Source organism: Notamacropus eugenii, chromosome 2, assembly GCF_028372415.1.
Source record: "Notamacropus eugenii isolate mMacEug1 chromosome 2, mMacEug1.pri_v2, whole genome shotgun sequence".
Classification (NCBI taxonomy): Eukaryota; Metazoa; Chordata; class Mammalia; order Diprotodontia; family Macropodidae; genus Notamacropus; species Notamacropus eugenii.
In genome coordinates, this window is record NC_092873.1 from 516,709,142 (window position 1) to 516,728,700 (window position 19,559).

At 44.6% G+C, this 19,559-nt stretch overlaps 1 protein-coding gene across 2 annotated transcripts in view; it reads left to right on the top strand.

Moving 5' to 3' along the window:
* Nucleotides 1–717: 717 nt before the first annotated feature.
* Nucleotides 718–19,559, top strand: part of PRKAA2 (protein kinase AMP-activated catalytic subunit alpha 2) — a 76,594-nt gene continuing 57,752 nt past the window's right edge. Inside the window, exon 1 of one of the 2 annotated variants that reach the window (XM_072649602.1) lies at nt 718–908. In XM_072649602.1, coding sequence (XP_072505703.1) covers nt 815–908 — 94 coding nt within the window. In that variant the 5' untranslated portion in view covers nt 718–814. The remainder of the gene's footprint in view (nt 909–19,559) is intronic. The other variant, XM_072649601.1, reaches the window with a different exon arrangement.

Here is a 19,559-nt window from a genome sequence, read left to right on the forward strand (position 1 = left end):
TTAATGTCATCTGCTCAGTGACATTAAGGCCCCTCCACACAAACTTTATTAGTATCTGATTTAGCCTCAACAATTTCCACAAAATACAGAGTCATCTAGGATCCCAAGGAGCTCGGTTTTAGCACTCACTCTCTCTACCTGCCCGCCCCTTCCCTCACATGACCTTGGTATTGAAGGGGCAGCGAGGACCCCACTTCTGTAACTCACTTTTTTCTCACAATTCTATGCAAAGACAGCATCCTTCGGTAAATGCCTGGATTTCCAGGAGCTCCTGGGAGGATTCTGCCCAAATTAGCACCAGACAGGACTTGGGGCAGGAGGTGTCAGAACTGGGAATGTAAACCCCCCCCAGATCCCTGAAGGCACAGGCCAGGGGTCCCCGGCGAGGGCTGCCTCCGTTCCAGGATCCTAACAGACCGCGCTGCGGAGCGAGGTGCGGGGAAGCGGCGGACTCGCTTGGTTATTTATTGGATACTTTGTATCCCTCCGGGTCTTCCTCCCTCCTCGCTCCCCCCGCCCGCTCCCCGCCTCGCGCGGCCTCCCTCCCTCCTCCTGACAGTTCGCGCTCCCCCTCCCCTCCCGGCGCAGGTCTCCGGCTCCCTCGCCCCTCCCCTCGGGGTTCCTCGCCCCTCTCCCCCCCGCCCCCTCCCCGCTCCCGCGGCACTGTGGGTAGACAGCAGCCCGGCGGCGGCGGCCACTCGGGGCAGCTCCGCGGGGCGGCTGCGGCTTCGGCTTCGGAGGCGGCGGCTGGGGCCGGGCCGGGGCTCGGCCGTGCGGAGGAGGGGCCGGGCTGGGCCGGGCTGGCGGGCGGACCATGGCGGAGAAGCCGAAGCACGACGGGCGCGTGAAGATCGGCCACTACGTGCTGGGCGACACGCTGGGGGTCGGCACCTTCGGCAAAGTCAAGAGTTGAGTGGGGGGCGCGCCTGGGCGGGGGGGGCACAGGGGCGTCCTCCCCCCCGGGCCGGGTGCGGGGTTGGGGGTCACCTGTGCGCCCCTCCCTGTGTACACCTGTCCGGGGGAGGGGGCGGTGGGGGCCATCCTGCCCCGGAGCCAAGACTGGGGGGGGGTCACCTGTGCGTCCCACTCAGTGTACACTGTCGGGGGAGGGGGCTGTGGGGTCGGCCCTCCCCCAGGGCCGGGTGCAGGGCTGGAGGGGGGTCACCTGTGCGCCCCACGCAGTGTACACCTGTCTAGGGAGGAGGCGGTGGGGGCGATCCTCTCCCAGGGCAGAGGCTGGGGGCGTCACCTGTGCGCCCCTCCCTGTGTACGCCTGACTGGGGAAGAGGCGGTGGGGGCGATCCTGCCCCGGAGCCAAGACTGGGCGGGGGAGGGGGGTCACCTGTGCGCCCCAGGCAGTGTACACCTGTCGGGGGAGGGGGCTGTGGGGTCGGCCCTCCCCCAGGGCCGGGTGCAGGGCTGGAGGGGGGTCACCTGTGCGCCCCACGCAGTGTACACCTGTCTAGGGAGGAGGCGGTGGGGGCGATCCTCTCCCAGGGCAGAGGCTGGGGGCGTCACCTGTGCGCCCCTCCCTGTGTACGCCTGACTGGGGAAGAGGCGGTGGGGGCGATCCTGCCCCGGAGCCAAGACTGGGCGGGGGAGGGGGGTCACCTGTGCGCCCCAGGCAGTGTACACCTGTCGGGGGAGGGGGCTGTGGGGTCGGCCCTCCCCCAGGGCCGGGTGCAGGGCTGGAGGGGGGTCACCTGTGCGCCCCACGCAGTGTACACCTGTCTAGGGAGGAGGCGGTGGGGGCGATCCTCTCCCAGGGCAGAGGCTGCGCGCCCTTTCGTAGCCCAGCTGTCTAGGGGGAGGGGGAGCGGGAGCGGGAGCGGGGCGCTGCGGGGGCGTGGTCGGGGCTGGGTCACTCGGGTCCTCCCCGCCCCTCCCACACCTGTCTCGGAGGTTTTGGCTCGGGCCCCAGCCCTGCCTCTGGCTACCTGCGTGACCTTGAGAGGGGCCTGGCTGCTCTGGGGCTTCTCGGGGCACTCCCCCTCTTCCTAGGGTGGGGCTCCCCTGTGTTAAGTGCTTAGGCACCATGGTCTTTGGTCCCAGGTTCACCTCCTAACTCTGCTGCGTGAACGTCCTCTATTTTTCACTCTGTGAAAGGAAGAGGTTGTACCCGTTGGTGTCGGGTCTCTCCCACCTGGAGCCAGGATCCTGGGCAGCAAGTGAAGCAAAGCTTCTGGTCCTGGATGACCTTAGGCCGGCCCTTGTCCCTCCCTGGGCTGCTGGGAGATCTGGATGCCAATCCAGCCGCAGCTCTGGCTCCTGGCTGGGAACACCGGACAGGGCTCTGCCCGCCCCATCCTTCTGCCTTCGTTTTCTCCCTCCTCCGTGTGGGATGAGAAATGCTTGTCCCTCCCAGGCCGGGCACTGGCATACTGTGGGGAGAGAGGGCTATGGCAGAGTGCATAGCTGGTGGCATCGCTACGTGGTAGCTCGCTGGGATCACAGAGGCACCTTGACCCAGTAGATGCCGGAGTTACTACTGCTAGTCTTAAGAAGGAGCTTTGCGTTCAAATCCCAACTCTGGCACTTCTTAGCTGGATTAAAATGAACAAGTCAATCTCTTTTAGCCTTAGTTTCCTCTTCTGTAAAATGGAGTTAACAAAACTTAGAGTAACTAGTGCACCTAGTGGTCTTCAGGCTCCAACAAGATAGTGTATGGAAAACACTTTTTTATAAAATGCAAAAAGCCTTATTATTCTTATTTAGAGTATGATAGGACCATTATTATAATATAAATCTAGTACTGCTTTAAATTTCCCCCCTACTGTCTTTCCTTCTAGATGCATTTATTAAGCATCTGCTGTGTGCAAGTCTTGAACACAAAGGTGTAAGACAGTTCCTTGTCCTCATAAAGTTTACATTCTGGTGGGAAGGGAAATACAATCTATGTAAAAAAGTAAATAAAAAATGTACAAAATGAATCCATAGTAATTTTGTGTAGGGGTGAGTATAGTTTGGTGAGTGAGAATGAGGTTGGAGGTGACACTGACGGCACTAATTCCTAAGAAGATAACATTATTCCAAAGACAGGGACAGCCTCCCTGTGTAAGGTCCCAAAGACCTGGCCTGCAAGGTTCTGTTCTCCTCCAGGCAGCAGTAGCATCCTCCCATTTCCATAAACTCTGTCTGTGGCCTGCTGAAGGAGTTAGTATCCTGGCCACTCAGGGACTGAGACAGCTAGCTGTCTTCAGGCTGTGGTACAGAAGAGGAGTGTGATTTATTCTGCATGAGTCAGGAGAAAAGCAACAGGGGCAGGTACAAGCAAGGAAACATCAGCCCCACAAAGAAAACCTTGCTTCCACTGTTCCAGTAAGTTGACTCAAAATGGAGTGAGCTGTTTTCAGTGTAATGAATTCTAATTCTAAAAGTGTATCGTGTGAATGTTTTCTTTTGGGGTGGGGCGGGGAGCTGGCTGTTAACATTTACCAGCACACCACAGGCCTCAATCATCCTTCATTTGTGTGAAACCAGAGGTCTTTAGTGGAGTCATATGGGGATAGATGAGGGTTGAAATAAAGGCCTTCTGAGGTTACTTTGAGCATGCAAAGTTCTATGATAATCAGGATGGCAAGGGGGATTCTGAAGCTGCCTCTAAGTGGTTTGAAGGCAGTTTGCTGGAAAGGTCTAGCCAGCTTTTGAGAGCCAGCATGGTTTTAGTGGGAAATGTAACACCTGGGAGTCAGAAGACAGAAGACCCGTGTTGCAGCCTGAACTGCTGCTAACTCCCTGCCATACCTTTGACAGCTCATTTTCCTGCTCTAGACTTTCATTCCCTTCTGCGTAAATTGAGGTTAGTGGAGATGATGCTTTCTCTTCCTTCATACCATACTTTGTGATTCTGAAGGGGCACACATGCCTCCTGGCAGGCCTGAGAGGCTTTGGGGGCAGAGTTCCTACCCTCACTGCCAGGATTCTGGAGACTTGAGGGTCCTCTCTGAGAAGGGCCGATCTTCTCCATCCTCAGATTCAGAAGTGCTCGTTGTCCACAGGGGACATTTCTGCATATGCTGCCCTGGTGCCCTCTTTGTCTTTTCTGTTAGTAATAGTCCCAGAGATTCATTAGCTGTTTCTGTTCATTGTACATTGAATCAGTTCTGGAGCCAGCTGATTCAAGTTTCATCCTGATTCTGATTGCTGGACACAGATTTTGAAAAGGTCGATTTTTTTTTCTTTCCAGGAGGGGGTGGGTAATTGTCCTTGGCTGCTTCTTCCTCCTGTCCTGATTTGTCTATCAATCTGCCAGGTGTTCTTACTTTCAGGTTCGTTATATAGGAGGAATGTGAAGCCCATTGTCCAAAGGATTGTAGCCAAGATCAGCAGGTGGTGTTTCCTTCCTCATTTCTGGCATAGGGGAGCATTGATTTCTAGGTACTGTATGAGCTTAGGTTACTTTTGGGAGCAGTATGATGAGTGTAGACAGATGGGTGGTGTAGACAGATGGGAAGGACAGAGTTGGACGGGACATTTGTTCCCTTGAGGTAAAGTTAGAACACCGACTGAATTTCTTGGCATAAAAGAATGTACATTAGAAAAAACAGAGTAAATATTATGTCTCCTTCCCATCTCACCCTTGGTCACTCTGTACCCTTCTCCAAGACCCGTATATATAAAACAGCTTGTAATCATGAAGTGATATACAAAGTTTTTTAAAAATGTTATGCTGTCTTATTTAATCCTCATGATAAGCCCGACAGGTATATTGTATATGTGTTATTATACCTGTTTTATTAGCCAGGTAACTGAGGCTTGAGGAGTCAGGTAGCCAGGAAGAGAATCCAGATTTTCTGCTTGATCAGCGCTTTTCCTTGAAGAAGGAACTATGCTCCTTCTTTAATATATATGATATATGTTTGTTATAGATTTAATATATATAGATATAGTTTTAATATGTAGATGTATATTATAGATTTAATACATGATATACACATTGATATAGCATAACACAATGTTGACATAACATAATTATAAATTCCTATATCGTATATTAATTTATACGTATGATAATATATGTACATTCGTATCTATCATATACTATGTCACTGAGGTTCTACATATGATATCTGTCTTCATAATGATTTGGAATTGGGTTGCTATCTCATCATGCTTTTTGTCAGTAGTCTGGCAAATTTGTAGTCCGGAGACCTGAGTCTGAATTCTGCCTCAGACACTTACTAGCTACGTTATTATGGCTATGTCATTGGTAGTCTCAGAAATTGAGTAACTTTTTCTGTCAAACCGATTTGGACATGGGCTAATTTGTCTGCGGTTGTGGGTGCTCTCCTATTAGATGTATTCATGCCAGAATGGGACAGTCGCTTTTTGGGTATGAAGTGGAGAATAGTTTTTTGGTGTTAGTCATCAAGTAGTTAATAATAGCCAACCACTGTGCTAAGCTTTGGGGATACAAAACTAGGCAAAAGGTATTCCCTGCCCTCAGGGAGCTTACATTTGAATGGGGTGATAACATGAAAAGGACTAAGGCCAAACAAGATACAGGACAGATGGAGTAGCTGGGAGATCATCCATCTCTGGGGACAGGACGAGATGACCGCTTGAGTCTCTTCCGACACTGCGCTTCTGTGATTCTCCAAAACATCCCAAGATGGTTGTGATGCCAGCATTTTAGAGTGCTATGTGGATGTGAATCAGTATTATTTACAAAATGTTCCTGTGCTAGCTAGCCCCTGTAAAGGATAATGCAGACGGGATAGTCTTGTCACTTAGAGGTCTGGGAGCACAAATTTGTGTACTTTAACTTCATAGCCTTTCATTGTGTGGAGAAGTGTCCTAGTAGTGTGTCTTCATCAAGTCCCTGATAGTTGAAAGGACCATTCAAACCACTGTACATATTCCTAATAAGTTTGAATTGCTGCTTTAAAAAATCTGTGTCAAACACAAATCATGTGGATTTAAAAAAAAAAATTGTTTCATAGAGAGATCCTTTCCTCTAAGGAGCAGATTCTCTGAAAAATTTCCACGCCAGAATTGTCACCAAATAGTGTCATTTCTGACCCAAGGTTAGGATCTGTGTGGTTGTTTGGTTACTGGATTATAGCACTTTCTGCAAAATTCAGGTTAATCATTTCATCTGGGAAGGGAAATAAAAACACAGGATCTTTTTGACTCTTGCACATTTTCGACCTTGTAGAATTTTAACTTAATTTCTGTTCAAAGGTCGGATGGTGAATGAGCTAATGTTATATGACCATGAAGATACGAAAGTTAGGAGCACTTTATATTCCTTTAGGTTTTTTTTTCTTCTTGGCTCTAGTTCAGTTCTTAACTTTTATGGAATATAAGGTACCCTTAACATTTGTATCTTAATTATCTTATAAAATTAAATCATCTGCTATTCAATGCTTGAACAGAAATTAAGTTGAAATTCTGTGAGGTCTAAGCCTCACATCTACTGGCTGTGTGACCTTGGGCAAGTCACAGCACTCAGTGTGCTTAAACTCAAATAGTTAAATAGTTAAACTCAGTGTGGTTAAATTCAAATAGAAACAGGCCTTCATATTGACTCAGAAAACTTCATATTAATATTATCTTTATTTTGTCAAATATTTCCCAATTGCATTTTAATCTGGTGTGGGCCCCCCGAGGGCCCATTGCTGTGGAGCCCCTATTTGGTCTATGGGCATATTGTTTGATACCTCCAAGACTCTAGGTGGCAGAGGAAGTACCAGATTTCATTGGTAGGATCATCTCCCCTACTAATGGGATCACAAGACCTATGTCTGCTCCTTCCCCCACCTTACCTCTTAAAAAAATCAAGCTGCTCCAAATAGAAATTAGCAACGTCTTATAAAATTCCCCTTTTTTGGTTCTTTATAGAGGAAAATTTTCATGGTAAAAAAAGAGACATTCTATGATGTCTAAAAGTAAATTGATTTATTAGCATTACCGTGTTAGGGATCAGAAGAGAAACTTACTGAGCAATTAGAAAATGGAAAATGAAAATCACATTTAATAGTCTAAAAAGTACAAATGGTTTGAAAAAAATAACATTGTAGTTCATCGTTTCCTAAGTGAGCAGTTGTAAGGTAGGTCAGCCCAGGGGAGGAGATCTGACTGTGTCGTCTGAAGGTCTAGGTTAGCATCCTGTCTCTACCACTTAAGAGTGATTCACATGACTTCTTGAACCTCATTTCCCTCATCTATGACTAACGGGGTTGAACAATGCCCACCCTGTTGTCCTTGAAGAAACGAGGGAAAGATGTGGGCTAGATGATAGGGTACTTAGATGAATTTGGAACTTGGCTGGCTCAGTGCACCATCCACTAAAGAGTAGTTGTTCACGTCAGTGTCAGTTGGTGACCTCCAGGGGAGGGCCCCAGGGATTTGTGTTTGGCCTTGGGCTTTTTTGGTTTTTGCTCACATTTTATCAGTGCTTTGGATTAATGAAAAAATATCATGTTTATCCCATCTACTGGTGAACTAGGGCAGGGTAGAATAGTTAGCAGTCTGAAAAACAAAAGTCAGACTTCAAATCTAATTAAGTGAAATTCAGTAGGAATACACACACACATATATATATATACACACACGTGTGTATGTATACACACACACGCATACACACACAGTCCTGTGTAGATTGTTTTGACCCATGAACTAGGTGGGGTAGGCATGGCCAGACAGTGGTTTGTCTGAAGAAAGCCCCTGGTGTTAGTAGATGAACTTCATGTCCCTCTGGCCCAGGCCCTCTTATCTTTTTTCTCTCTGCTCTTGGCTGTCTCATTAGCTCCCATGAGTTGATTATTTCTTTGCAGATGCTTCCCAGATGCACAGCCTGCCCCAGTCTTTCTCCTCTCTGCAGTCTTGCATGAACAGCTGCCTCCTGGGCAGTTTTCAAACTGGGTTTTTCAGAGGCCTAAAGAACTCTCCATGTCCACAATCGTTCCTTATCCTCCTCTTCTCCCTGTCCCCTTCCAAACTTGGGGATTCTCTCCTGGGCACCCCCTTCTTCCAGCCTACCTGGTTTGTAACCTTGGGGATATTCTCAGCTGCTCCTTCTCTCTCAGCCCACACAGCCGGCCAATCGACAGATCCTGTTTGTGCCTTTAAAGCATCTCTTGTATCTGAAGTCTTTCTATTCATGAACCTCCTATTTTTGTTCAGGCCCTTATTGCCTCTTGAAGGGAAATGCAGCCTCCTCCTTGTTGGTCCCACTGTGTTCCAGTGCACTCTCCACACTACTGAGATAACTGTATCTCTGACCTTGGGACTCCATAAACTCTGGTGGACCTCTATTGCCTCAGCAATAAAACAAGAACACCTTGGTTTGGCTTCTACAGACCCATCTGATCTTCTCAGTCACACACACTACTTGCCTTCTCACATTTTGCTGTGCTAAACTGTCCTCTCTTTTCTAAAACATAGTAGTCCATCTCCAAGCCTTTGTATTGAACATTCTATTTACCTGGAGTACCCTTCTTCCTTACCTCCTTCTCATGGAATTCTTCTTTCCAGATCTTCCTAATTGCTAGTTCCCCACCTCTCTAAGTACCTTGTACTTCAGTCTGTTTTGTGTTTATTTCTATTCTGTAGAGGTTTATTCTGAATCTAGTTTTACAGTTATATGTCTCCCTTGACAGAATCTTTGAGAGGATTGTTTCATTTTTAAAAATCTTTTTATTCTTAGAACCTGGCACATGGTGGATGATTAATAATTACTTCTTGATTGATTGGCTTCAGGTTCATGACGTCAATGGTGCGATATGACAGCCAAGAAAACTAATGAGGTGTTAGAATTAGGAAGGTAATTCTTTTACACTTTGTCCAGCACAGACCACATGGGTCATATTGTACTTAGCTCATGATGAACATTTTAGGAAGGTCTTGATGAGCTGAAGTGTTGAGAGGAAGGCAGCAAGGACAGGGAAAGACCTTGCATTCATTCTCTATGAGAATCCGATGAGGCAAGTGGGACAGTTTCGGGTGGAGAAGAGAAGACTTCATGGGGATGTGAAAATGGTCACTGATTATTTGGAGTGCTTTCATGTAGAAGAGATATAGCCCTTGTCTTGTGTAACCCAGCAAGTGGAAATACAGAAGGAAATTGTGTATCTTGTTATAAGAAAGATACTTCCTAACAATTAAGAGCTTTCCAGACATGGAGTGGATTACCTTGGGCATAGCCAGTTCCTCCTCACTTGAGGAGAGTTTTCAAAGAAAAGCTTGACCTTGTGAATATGGTGCAGAGGAGATGCCTATTCATGTGTTGGTTGAGCTAGATGGTCTTTAAGGTCCCTTGCATTTCTTGAGATTTTGTGACTAGCTATAGACCAGAATTTTAATAGTTTCGTTTATGTGGCACTTTACCTTTATCTTGTACTTCATATCTATTAGCTTCATTTTAGTTCAAACAAATGTTCAATTTATAAAGCACTTACAGTGTGTAAGAAATGTTATTTCATGCCATATTTGGTCAAGATGCATTATAGTATTAATGACATGAATTTCCCAAAAAATCACTATCAAAATCATTGCAACTTATATATGAACATCAGTTGCTGAGAGTGAAGAGGCAGAGAAGCTTTAACAAGAACTTACCAAGACTTTCCAAATTAAATTACATTTGCTGATACTTGGTAATGTCAGTGCAAATGTGGGAAAAGGTGCAGTCAGGAGAAATATGTGGGAAATCATGGTTCAGGAAGAGGGGATGAGAGAGTTCACAGATTTGAGATTGTTTAGAAAGCTCAGACCTTTATATCTTGAACACTTTTCTCAAAAAAAGAATGATTAGGTGTTGGACTTGGCAAGTGAGCATCCAATAACACCGCAAAATGTTAAATAAATTATAATTTGATGGACAGGAAAAGACTTATCTCTAGTCAATAATCTGTGTTGGATCTCTAGCTTGCCAGAACTAAAATCAGAATTAATAAAAACCAAGAAAGATTACTAATAGAAAAAAAGCTTCTGGTATACAGTAACCCTGACCTACATAAACAGATAACTGACCATCAGAAATGGGAAATGGATAGCAGAAATGACACAACACTGAAGACAATACTTTTATCTACAAATTTAACCATTGTGAGTTAATTGCCACAACAAGGAGAGTAAAAGAGCCAAGAAAGTGCTTTAGTCAACAAATACCTGATCTGTTTGTAAAATAGAAGCAGGTGGATGCCAAAAGAAAAACCAGATAAGGATATTAACTTGCTTGTAAAATGTTACAAAGACTGAATATGAGCATTGTGTGGTCAAACCGGGGAGAAACAGTGGAAGGTAAAAACAAGCTTAAAGAAAGTTTAGCAAGATATTCAACTAAGTAAATTCATCCCAAGGGCATTTCATAATGAAAATGGAGGAAGGACAACAAAGAGGAAAAACAGAAGTAAAGGATTTATACAAATCATTCTAATGAACTCTGTTATGGTCATTGAAATGACCCCACTTGGAGCCTAGCATTATAGCCTGATGTGTTTATGAAGGAGGCAGAAATGACATGGAAGCAAACAAAGATGGGAAAATAACCCAATCGGATGAAGTGATTATAGAGGAAATCTGTGCCAGAGCTGACACCCCAGGAGCATGTACTGTTATACAGGTAATGATATACAAAGAACCAGACGGAGGGGAAAGTATTAAAGATATTGAAAAAAGTCTGACGTTCTTGTTATTGAGAGAATATCATACTTACTGATGTCAGTTGCTACAAAACATTTACGACAGCGCTGTATGCATGACCTGAGAACATCCCGAGTGAGGGTTTGTGGTTAGGAACAAGCAGGCTTTTACCATTGTTAGCCAACAATGGACGATATCTTTAGCAATTCACTGAAAGATAATGTAAGAGTCGATTATTCTGTTTCTTGATTATGAAGAAAATTATTATTTTACATTATTTTTTAATTAAATTATTTTCTTTGTTTTCAGTGTTTGTCTATCACTTCCATAGATCTTAGATTCCCCCTCCCCCCATTTTCCTCTCCCTCCCCAATCCCTCCCAGAGATGGCATACAATCTTATATAGGTTCTACAGGTACATTCCTATTAAATATACATGTTACATAGAGAAATTAAAATGAATGGGAGAAACCGTAAAACAAAACAAAACATAATATAAAAGAAAATGGTCTGTTTCTATCTACAGTCCAATTCCATAGTTCTTTCTCTGAATGTGGAAGGCCTTTTGCCTCAAGAGTCCATTGGAAATTTTTGAAGTCCATGCATTTCAATGAAGTACTAAGTCTGCCAGAAAAATTCCTCGCACGCTGTGGTTGTTGCTGTGTACAAAGTTCTCCTGGTTCTGCTCCTTTCACTCAGCATCAGTTCATATACGTCTTTCCAGGCCTTTCTGAAGTCTTCCTGTTCATCGTTTCTCATAGCACAATAGTTAGTATTCCATTACACTCATATACCACAACTTGTTCAGCTCTTCCCCAATTGATGGGCATCCCCTTGATTTCCAGTTCTTGGCCACTGCTGCTATAAATATTTTTGTACATGTGGGACCTTTCCCATTGCCATGGTCTCTTGGAGATACAGTCCCAGAAGTGATATTGCTGGGTCAAAGGGATGCACATTTTTGTAGCTCTTTGAGCACAGTTCCAAATTGCTCTCTAGAATGGCTGGATGAGCTCACAGCTCCACCAACAATGAAGTAGTGTTCCAACTCTCCCACATCTTCTCCAACATTTATCATCTTCTGTTTTGTCATGTTAGCCCATCTGATAGGTGTGATGTGGTACCTCTGAGGTGCTTTGATTTGTATATTATTTTATTTAGTTGGACAAAACCCTCCCTCAAGGATCTTTTGCTAGCCTCATACATCACAATTATTCAAAATTTCTTGAAAGTTGTAAAAATAGAAATGTCAAAGACCCTTTGAGCATAAATTTTAGGTGATACATAAATGAAGGAGTTGCATGCTTATCTAAGGTGTTCCCCACTAGGGTGAAAATCCAGTTCAGAGTCCAGATTGAACAGGGATTCCTGGTCCTCCAGGGACGTGAGTACAGATGACATTGTATTGTTTGAATACATCAAGCCCAATCACATTGTAGAGTGTCCTGGGAGAATTTTGGAATCACTCCAAAAAGTTTAGCCTGGCCATTTTCTTGAGAAAGACCAAGTGAATGGAGTATGATTATTGCTCAGATTTTGACATACTTTGGAAAGATAACATATTGACAGAGATGATCTTGTCCATCAGCCTGATATATAGTATGGCTGGATAAGAAGTTGGTTGAAAGGGAGGAGGAAAGTGGACTGGATCTGCTCCTTTATTGAATGCAAACTTCCCAAGAAATCAAAAGCCCAATTTTTAATGCCAACATTTTACCAGTCCATGACAGTGAGACATGGGTTATGGCTGTCTTAGAAGCATTAAATTGGACATCACATAGAGCATAATGGAAAGAGATACCCTTGGTGGGTGAGGGCTAAATCGTAGAGCAAATGAGGACAGGAGTAAGAGATGCCATTAAGGAGTCATGTGGATGGGAAGAGAATACAGACTGGTCAAATGGCAAGGGTTTGGGATGGCAGGTGGTCATTTGAAATGCTCTACTGATACCCCCAGAGATGTCAGGACAAATTGAGGAAGGTCTCTAGCAAGCTTGGTGGACCCCTTGTTGAAAACTCAAGAGAGGAAGACCAGAAGGTTGTGACAGACAGAACTTTCAAATGAAGAAGGCCAAGGCTCCATTTGACTATTGAGTCTGTGCCATGTATCGTGCTGGGCATATGGGATAAAGAGAAAAGCAAATGAGGCTCAACCCTCAGGGAGCAGATGCTTTTCTGTGGCATGTACAACATGTACATGTATAGAGGAAAACCAGATGCATGTCAAATAATTTCTTGAGTTGGAGAGCACCAGCAATTTGGGAGGCAAAGACAAGTCTCATACAGGATGTCCCTGAGTGAGGGAGCTGGCTGGATCCTTAAAACAGCACCCCTACAGACACTCTCCTCATTGTAAGGGAAGGAAATAGGGGAAGAAGAGGTTAAGTGACTTTTCTAGGGTCACATTGTTAGTAAGCATTTAAAACAGGATGGAGATCAGATATTTGTCACCCCAGGGCCAGTACTCTAGGCACTGATATCTCCCTGGCCCTAGTGAAGATAAAAGGATGTTATCAGGGTTAGATCTGACTTTTTATATAAATATTTTACAAAGGCTATGTGACTTGAAAGTACATCCATATTTGCCATATTGAAAGTAGAATTCCCCTTTTTTTTGAAAATACATTTTTATGAATATCTCTTATTTTTATGTCACCTGGACTCAAACCCTGGGTGTGTCTGCTCACCTTTTCCTTCTCACTGCCCATATCCAACCACTGGTCAAGTCCTATTTTTCCTACCTTTTAACATCTCGTTTATTCTTTCTCACCTCTTAATGCTACCACCATGCTGGTGCAGGCCCTCATCGCCTCATGCCTGGGTTCTCTTCCCAGTCTGTCTTCCCACTCATCCAACAAACCAATCCCCCCATTCCCCCAGTCCCCTATTCAGTACTCCAGTGGCTTCTTAGCCACTCTAGGATTAACTGTGCAGCCCTTTGTAATAGGCCCTCTCCTGCCTGCTCAGTCTTCTTACACCCCACTTGCTTCCACAGACTGCGTTCCAGTGCCATGGAACTCCTTGCTGTTGCTCACACAAGATACTCCATCTCTTGATTCTGGATACTTCTCTGACTGTCCCTCATCTCTACCCTCCTGGCTTCTTGGCTTCCTTCAAGTCTCTGCTAAACCCCACCTTCTCCAAGATGCCTTTATCCTTCCTCCTGAATCTTGTCTTGAGATTTTCCTTCAATCTGTCTTGTACATGCCTTGTTGGCACATAATTGTTTCCGTGTTGTCTCCCTCATTAGATTGGGAGCTCCTCAGGGGCAGGGACTGTCTTTGACCATTCTTGTTATCCCCAGTCCTTAAGCAATTAGTAAATACAAATTGACTGACTTCCTATTGCATCCTTTCCTACTTTCAAGAGATCATTTTTTTAATAATAAGAATAAAAAAGAGGAAGAAAAATAATTCAGCGAACCTAACCACCCCCCTGTAAAAGTCTGACGTCAATAGTATTTCATACCTGTAGCATCTCACCTCTGCAAAGAAGGGAGGGAGTTATCTTAAAAGTCTGTTCTTTAGAATATGCTTTCATTTCTACATTTAGTTGGGCCCCAGAGTCTTAAGATTCCATGACATTTGGATACTCAGCAAAGATTTAGGATTCTTAGGATTAGCACCACGGAAGTGCTAGTTTCTAATTTTTTCTCTAGTTTATTAAAAAATAATATGTTTTGTTTGTTTGAGATAAAGAGATAGGCTGAGGAGGTAAATTAAAGAGCTCAAACTCGAGTTTTTCAGCTCCTGTTCTGTGTAGGCAGGCACCGTGCAGAGCACTTGGGATATAAAGAGACAAAAGACAGACTCTGCTCTCAAGGAGCTAGTGATCTAACGAGGAGGGGCAAGAGAGCAGGCCAACAGATGCTTACAAAATGAATTAAATTCAGGGTAAGCTGGAAATAGTGAAAGGGGAGACTCTAGGGCCAAGAGGGATGGGGAAAGGCTTCCCCTAGAAGATGGAGTTTTAGCTGGGACTTGAAAGAAGACAGGGAAGCCAGCAGGTGGAGATGAGGAGGGAGAGTGTTCCAAGCATGGGGGACACCAGGGGAAAAGCCCCAGATCTCATTCTATTCCTGTGGAGGTGATGAAGAGATATGGAATAGCTGATGATCCCATCTAGTGGATTCAGAACCCATTGGCTGGCCAGACTCAAGGCATCATCCTTAATAATTCAGTGTGATCATGGTGGAGGTGTCTAGTGGAGGGCTCCAGGGCTTGTGCTTATGCTGGGGAACATTTTTGTCATTTACTTGGATGAAGACATAGCTGGTTTGCTCATCACTTTTGCTGATGGCACGAACACAGTGTATGATAGGCCAGGGTGTTGGACTGAATCTATTTAGATGAAATTCAGTAGGGTTAAAGGTCAAGTGTTGCAGTTGGGGAAAAAAATTCAACCCCCAAAATAGAAATTGTTGGAGGCATGGATATGCAGCAGTCCTGATGAGAGACTGGGGGGGCTTAGTGACCCATGTGATGTGGCAGCCAAAAAAACCCTAATATAGGATCATTGGGCTGCATTAGGAAGGGACTAATTCCAGGAACAAGGAGATGATGTTGCTTAGTTTTCTCAGTTGGGTCCAACTCTTTGTGACTTTATTTGGGTTTTTTTTTTGTTGATGAAGATATTGGGTGTTTTGCCATTTCCTTCTCTAGCCTATTTTACAGAGGAGAAAACTGAGGCATATAGGGTTAAGTGACTTGCCCAAGGTCACACAGCTAGTAAGTGTCTAGAACCAGATCTGAACTCAGGAAAATGAATCGTCTTGACTTCAGACCTGGTTCTGTTCATTGAGCCACCTAGCTACTTCAGGAGGTGATAGTCCTCCTGTGTTCCGCCCTCATTTGTTTGGTTCTAGGCACCACAGTTAAGAAGGACAGGACGGCTAGAGAGTCTCCAGAGGAGGTCAGCCAGGATGGTGAAGGGCCTGGAGTCCATGTCCTGTGAGGATCAGTTGAAGGAAAAGAGCCAGTGTGGCTTATAGGAGAGAAGGCTCTTGGGAGACATGGCAGCTGGCTTCTAGTTATCTGAACTGCTCTCATTGTGGGAGGGAGGGAATTAATTAGCCTTTTTCTGCTGGACCCCAGAGGACAGGACCAGTAACAATGGGTGAGAGTTATAGGGAGGCAAACTGAGTCTTGATTTAAGGGAAATTTGCTAAGAATTAGAGTGGCCCAAAGTGGGATGGGTCACTCAGCCATGGGAGCTCAGAGTGGGATGGGTGCGTCCTTCCTGGAGAGGTCGAGGCTCCCTTTCTCCTGCGGATTGGATCGTGGCTGAGGTCCCTTCCTCGGCCCAGGAATTGATTTCAGGTGAAGTGTTGCCCAGCCACACCTTCCCTGGTTTCTTCCAGGGAAGAAGAGCTTTTCTAACCCAAGTGTGAGGCTTTTGTGGGATTAAAGTTTATCTTGCTAGATTTCTCCCAGTGTTCTTACCTAGCTCCGTCACCTGGTGTGATAGCTCTGGAAGACCCGCTTTGGCAGCTGATGGAGGGTGACCTGCAGTGGGGAGAGACAGGCTGTCGCTGTAGAGTCTCTGGCAGAGAATGCTCCTCAGGCAACAGACACACTTAAACCTGACAGCAGTAACACTAGCAACAGTGCTATCTCCTACTGTCCAGAGCTTTTAGTCACAACGATAAGGGAGGAACTTCATGATTTTCTGTTCAATAATGCTATATGTTTATTTGTACATTGATTTTTAAAATTAAATTTTATGTTCAGTGATATTCAGCTTTTTCTTTCTTTTCCTTTCCCTCCCCCTACTAATGAGAAAGCCAGAAAAACAAAGCCTCTGTTACAAACATGAACAGTCAAGCAAGACAACCCCCGGATCAGCCACATCCAAAATATGAGGTCTCCATCTGCCCCCTGAGTCTGTTGTTTCTGTGGGGGGGGGGGGGCAGCGGGAGGCTCCATGCTGGGTCTTCTGGAATCCAAGTTAGCTTTTAAGTCTTCCAGAGTTGTTTGCCTTTATCAGGTTGTTATTATATATATTGTTTTGGCTTGGCTCACTTCAGTGCCATCTCAGGTTTCTCTGAAACTGTCCCCTTTAACATTTCTTGAGGGTATTACCCGCATGCACCATGCTTTGTTCAGTCATTCCCCAACTGAATGGATCCGCCTGTGGTTCCCAGTTCTTTTCTGTAATAAAAAGAACACACACACACACACACACACACACACACACACGTGTATGTTTGTCTACAGGCGCTCCTGGAGAGGCAACTTACAATATGAGAGAGGGAGAGGGAGAGGGAGAGAGGAGAAGAAGGAGAAGGAGAGGGAGAAGGGAAGGAGAAGGAGAAGACGAAGATGAAGACGACGACGACGATGTTCAAGGCCAGCCCTTGTGACCATGGGCCACTTGCTTAACCTCTCAGGGCCTCAGGCAACTTTCAGGGCCACAAGTGGCTGATTCCCATCTGAGAAGGGAATTCCCACAGCAAGAGCTTCCCGTATGGATGAAATCACTGGTTTAGAACCAAAGAGGGGAAATTGTGTAAGCAGAAGGTAGCCCTTTATCGCTTGTAGAGGTATTTACATTTTAACAAGATCATGCTTGTTAATCCCTAATTGAATTTCTAGTTGGTAGAATATGTGGAATTTCAATTAGAGTTACAAAATGAAATGAATTTTACACAGTGTGGGGGCATTCCCACCTTGTGCTTTCTTAAGGAAGTTTCCATAAGTAGTTTTTGCTTTTGACCCTTTCCTCCCTCCTATGTCTAAATCAATAGATTCTTTACAATTAGCAGTTTTCCCCCTCTATGCCACCACTGCCATGGCAACCACTGTGGCAGCTCTGGTGTTCAGTTCAGATGGGTTCTGTGGTTGCGTGGATATGTGGCCCATTTGTAAGTGGGGGGCCACCTTGGTTAGAAAACAGCAAGACAGAAATAACCAAGTAATGTTATTTCAACCGCAAAAGAGAAAAATGAAACCAAGAACTGCCCAGTGCTCACCACTTCCACTCTGCATGAAATTCCTCATAGAGAGAAGAGTATTTTTGAGGGGGCTGGCAGGAAGATTAGGAGTTGGAGACAGGTCTCAGAACATTTATTTCCCCTTTTGCTCAAATGAAATTTGCGTCCCTGTAATTTCCACCCATTGATTTTGGTTCAACCCTCCTCTAGCAAGCAGACCTGGTCTACTGCTTCTCTGTGTCGCATCACCTTGAAGATTTCTTGGCCAGTTCCTTTAGCTGTTCCTCAGATGACAAGGACAGAGGGGCTATGGAAAGAAGACTAGGAACCTGGAGCATTGGGTATGAAAGGCCAGGACTTTTCTGGGCCCCAGTTTACTCTTTTTGTCTCATGAATGAGATAACTAGCCTGGGTTTTCCATTGTACCATGTATATATGGAAACAACTAGGAATTAGTTCTTCATTTCTTTTTATGTTGGCCCAAAGTTCCCTCGCTCAATTTTCCTCAAGATCTGCAGAAATGAGGTCACTCATCTTGTCAGAAAATTGAAATGACCCTTAGCCTTGGGTATTTGTTTCTGCCTAAGATATCACATCCTTTCTTAACCCTTTTGAGATAACTTTTGAGTAAAGAAGATTATTAAATTTGCCTGATCAGATCTCTGAGATGGGATTTTCAGAAATAATGAAGTCCCCTGCGTGGATGGCATACAGTGTTATAACTACCACCAGTAAATATTTAATATGTCACGAACTTATAAAGAGAAATTCTTGCTTCAGTCTTTTGTGAAGCCATTACTAGCAAATGTAATGGAAGTTAGGCTGCACCTTAGTTTCAGTTCTTATCTAATGCAAAAGATGTTACTGGGTATACAAAGCAGTGTTTTTATTTTGAAGTATGTGAACAACTTTATTTTTAGAATGGTGTTATTGAGGAAAGAATTTCAGGCAGTTCTTATCTCTGCTAATAATAGTGACTTCCTCACCCCTGAAAGGGACTGGTGGTATTGCTCAGCTGTTTCTTAAATTAATCATCTTTAGCCACGTAGAAATTCTATAATATTTATTGGTGTCTTGATTTTTCAGGATTTTGCTAAATTCTTATCTCCAACCTTAGACTTTCATTACGTCTAACATAATTGAAAATGACTAAATTTTCTTTTTCTATTTTCTTAATTTTGAATGCTACTATAACTTATTAAAAAGCTTTTGATTTACAAGAATCAACAATTTTCCTAAAATTATATACATATACATATATATTTAGAGATATATAATGTATATATATACATACACACATATTTAAGAATTTGTAGATGTTTAAAATCCATAGTCGAGGATTTGTTTCAAAATTATAAAAGCTAGCCACGTGGACTTTGTACTGTAGTGCATATGGATCTGCTCTTGCACACAGGGAGACCTGGATTCTAGTTCCATGTCTTACATATACTAGGCATGTCACTCAAAGCTCTCAGTTCTCCAGGCAACATTCTGAGAACTTCCCTATGATAATGAAATCACAAGTGTGAGCCAAAAAACCAAAAAATAGCCATTTCAAAATCCTAAAAGCTGAGGCTAACTAAGGTAGGCTTCCATAAGTTATAAGAGCACTGCATTAGCCTTGTAACTGGTCTCCCTTTTCAGTTCTAGTCCTGCTTCAAACCAAACTCAGCTGACAAAGTGATTTTTCTGAAGTTCAGATTGGGCCAGGCTCAATCCCCTCCTCCAGTTGTGGGAGTCCCATGACCTCCAGGAACAAATACAAAATCCTGTGTTTGGCATTGAAAGCCCATTGCTGGCTTTCCAAGTCTTCTAGGACTGGACTACCTTCCCTCCTCCCTGTGCCCCCAGCTCCCTTCACCACCTTCTGCTGGGCACCTTTCCTTGGCCCTTGGCTCTTGGCCCTTACCTCCCATCTGCCCTTCCCGATGCAGCATCTATCCTGGATGTACCTAGTTATTTCAACGTTTCTCTCTTTCATTTGTGAACTCCTTGAAGGCAAAGAGGGGGGGTTTTATCTTTCTTTCTGTCCCCCAATGTC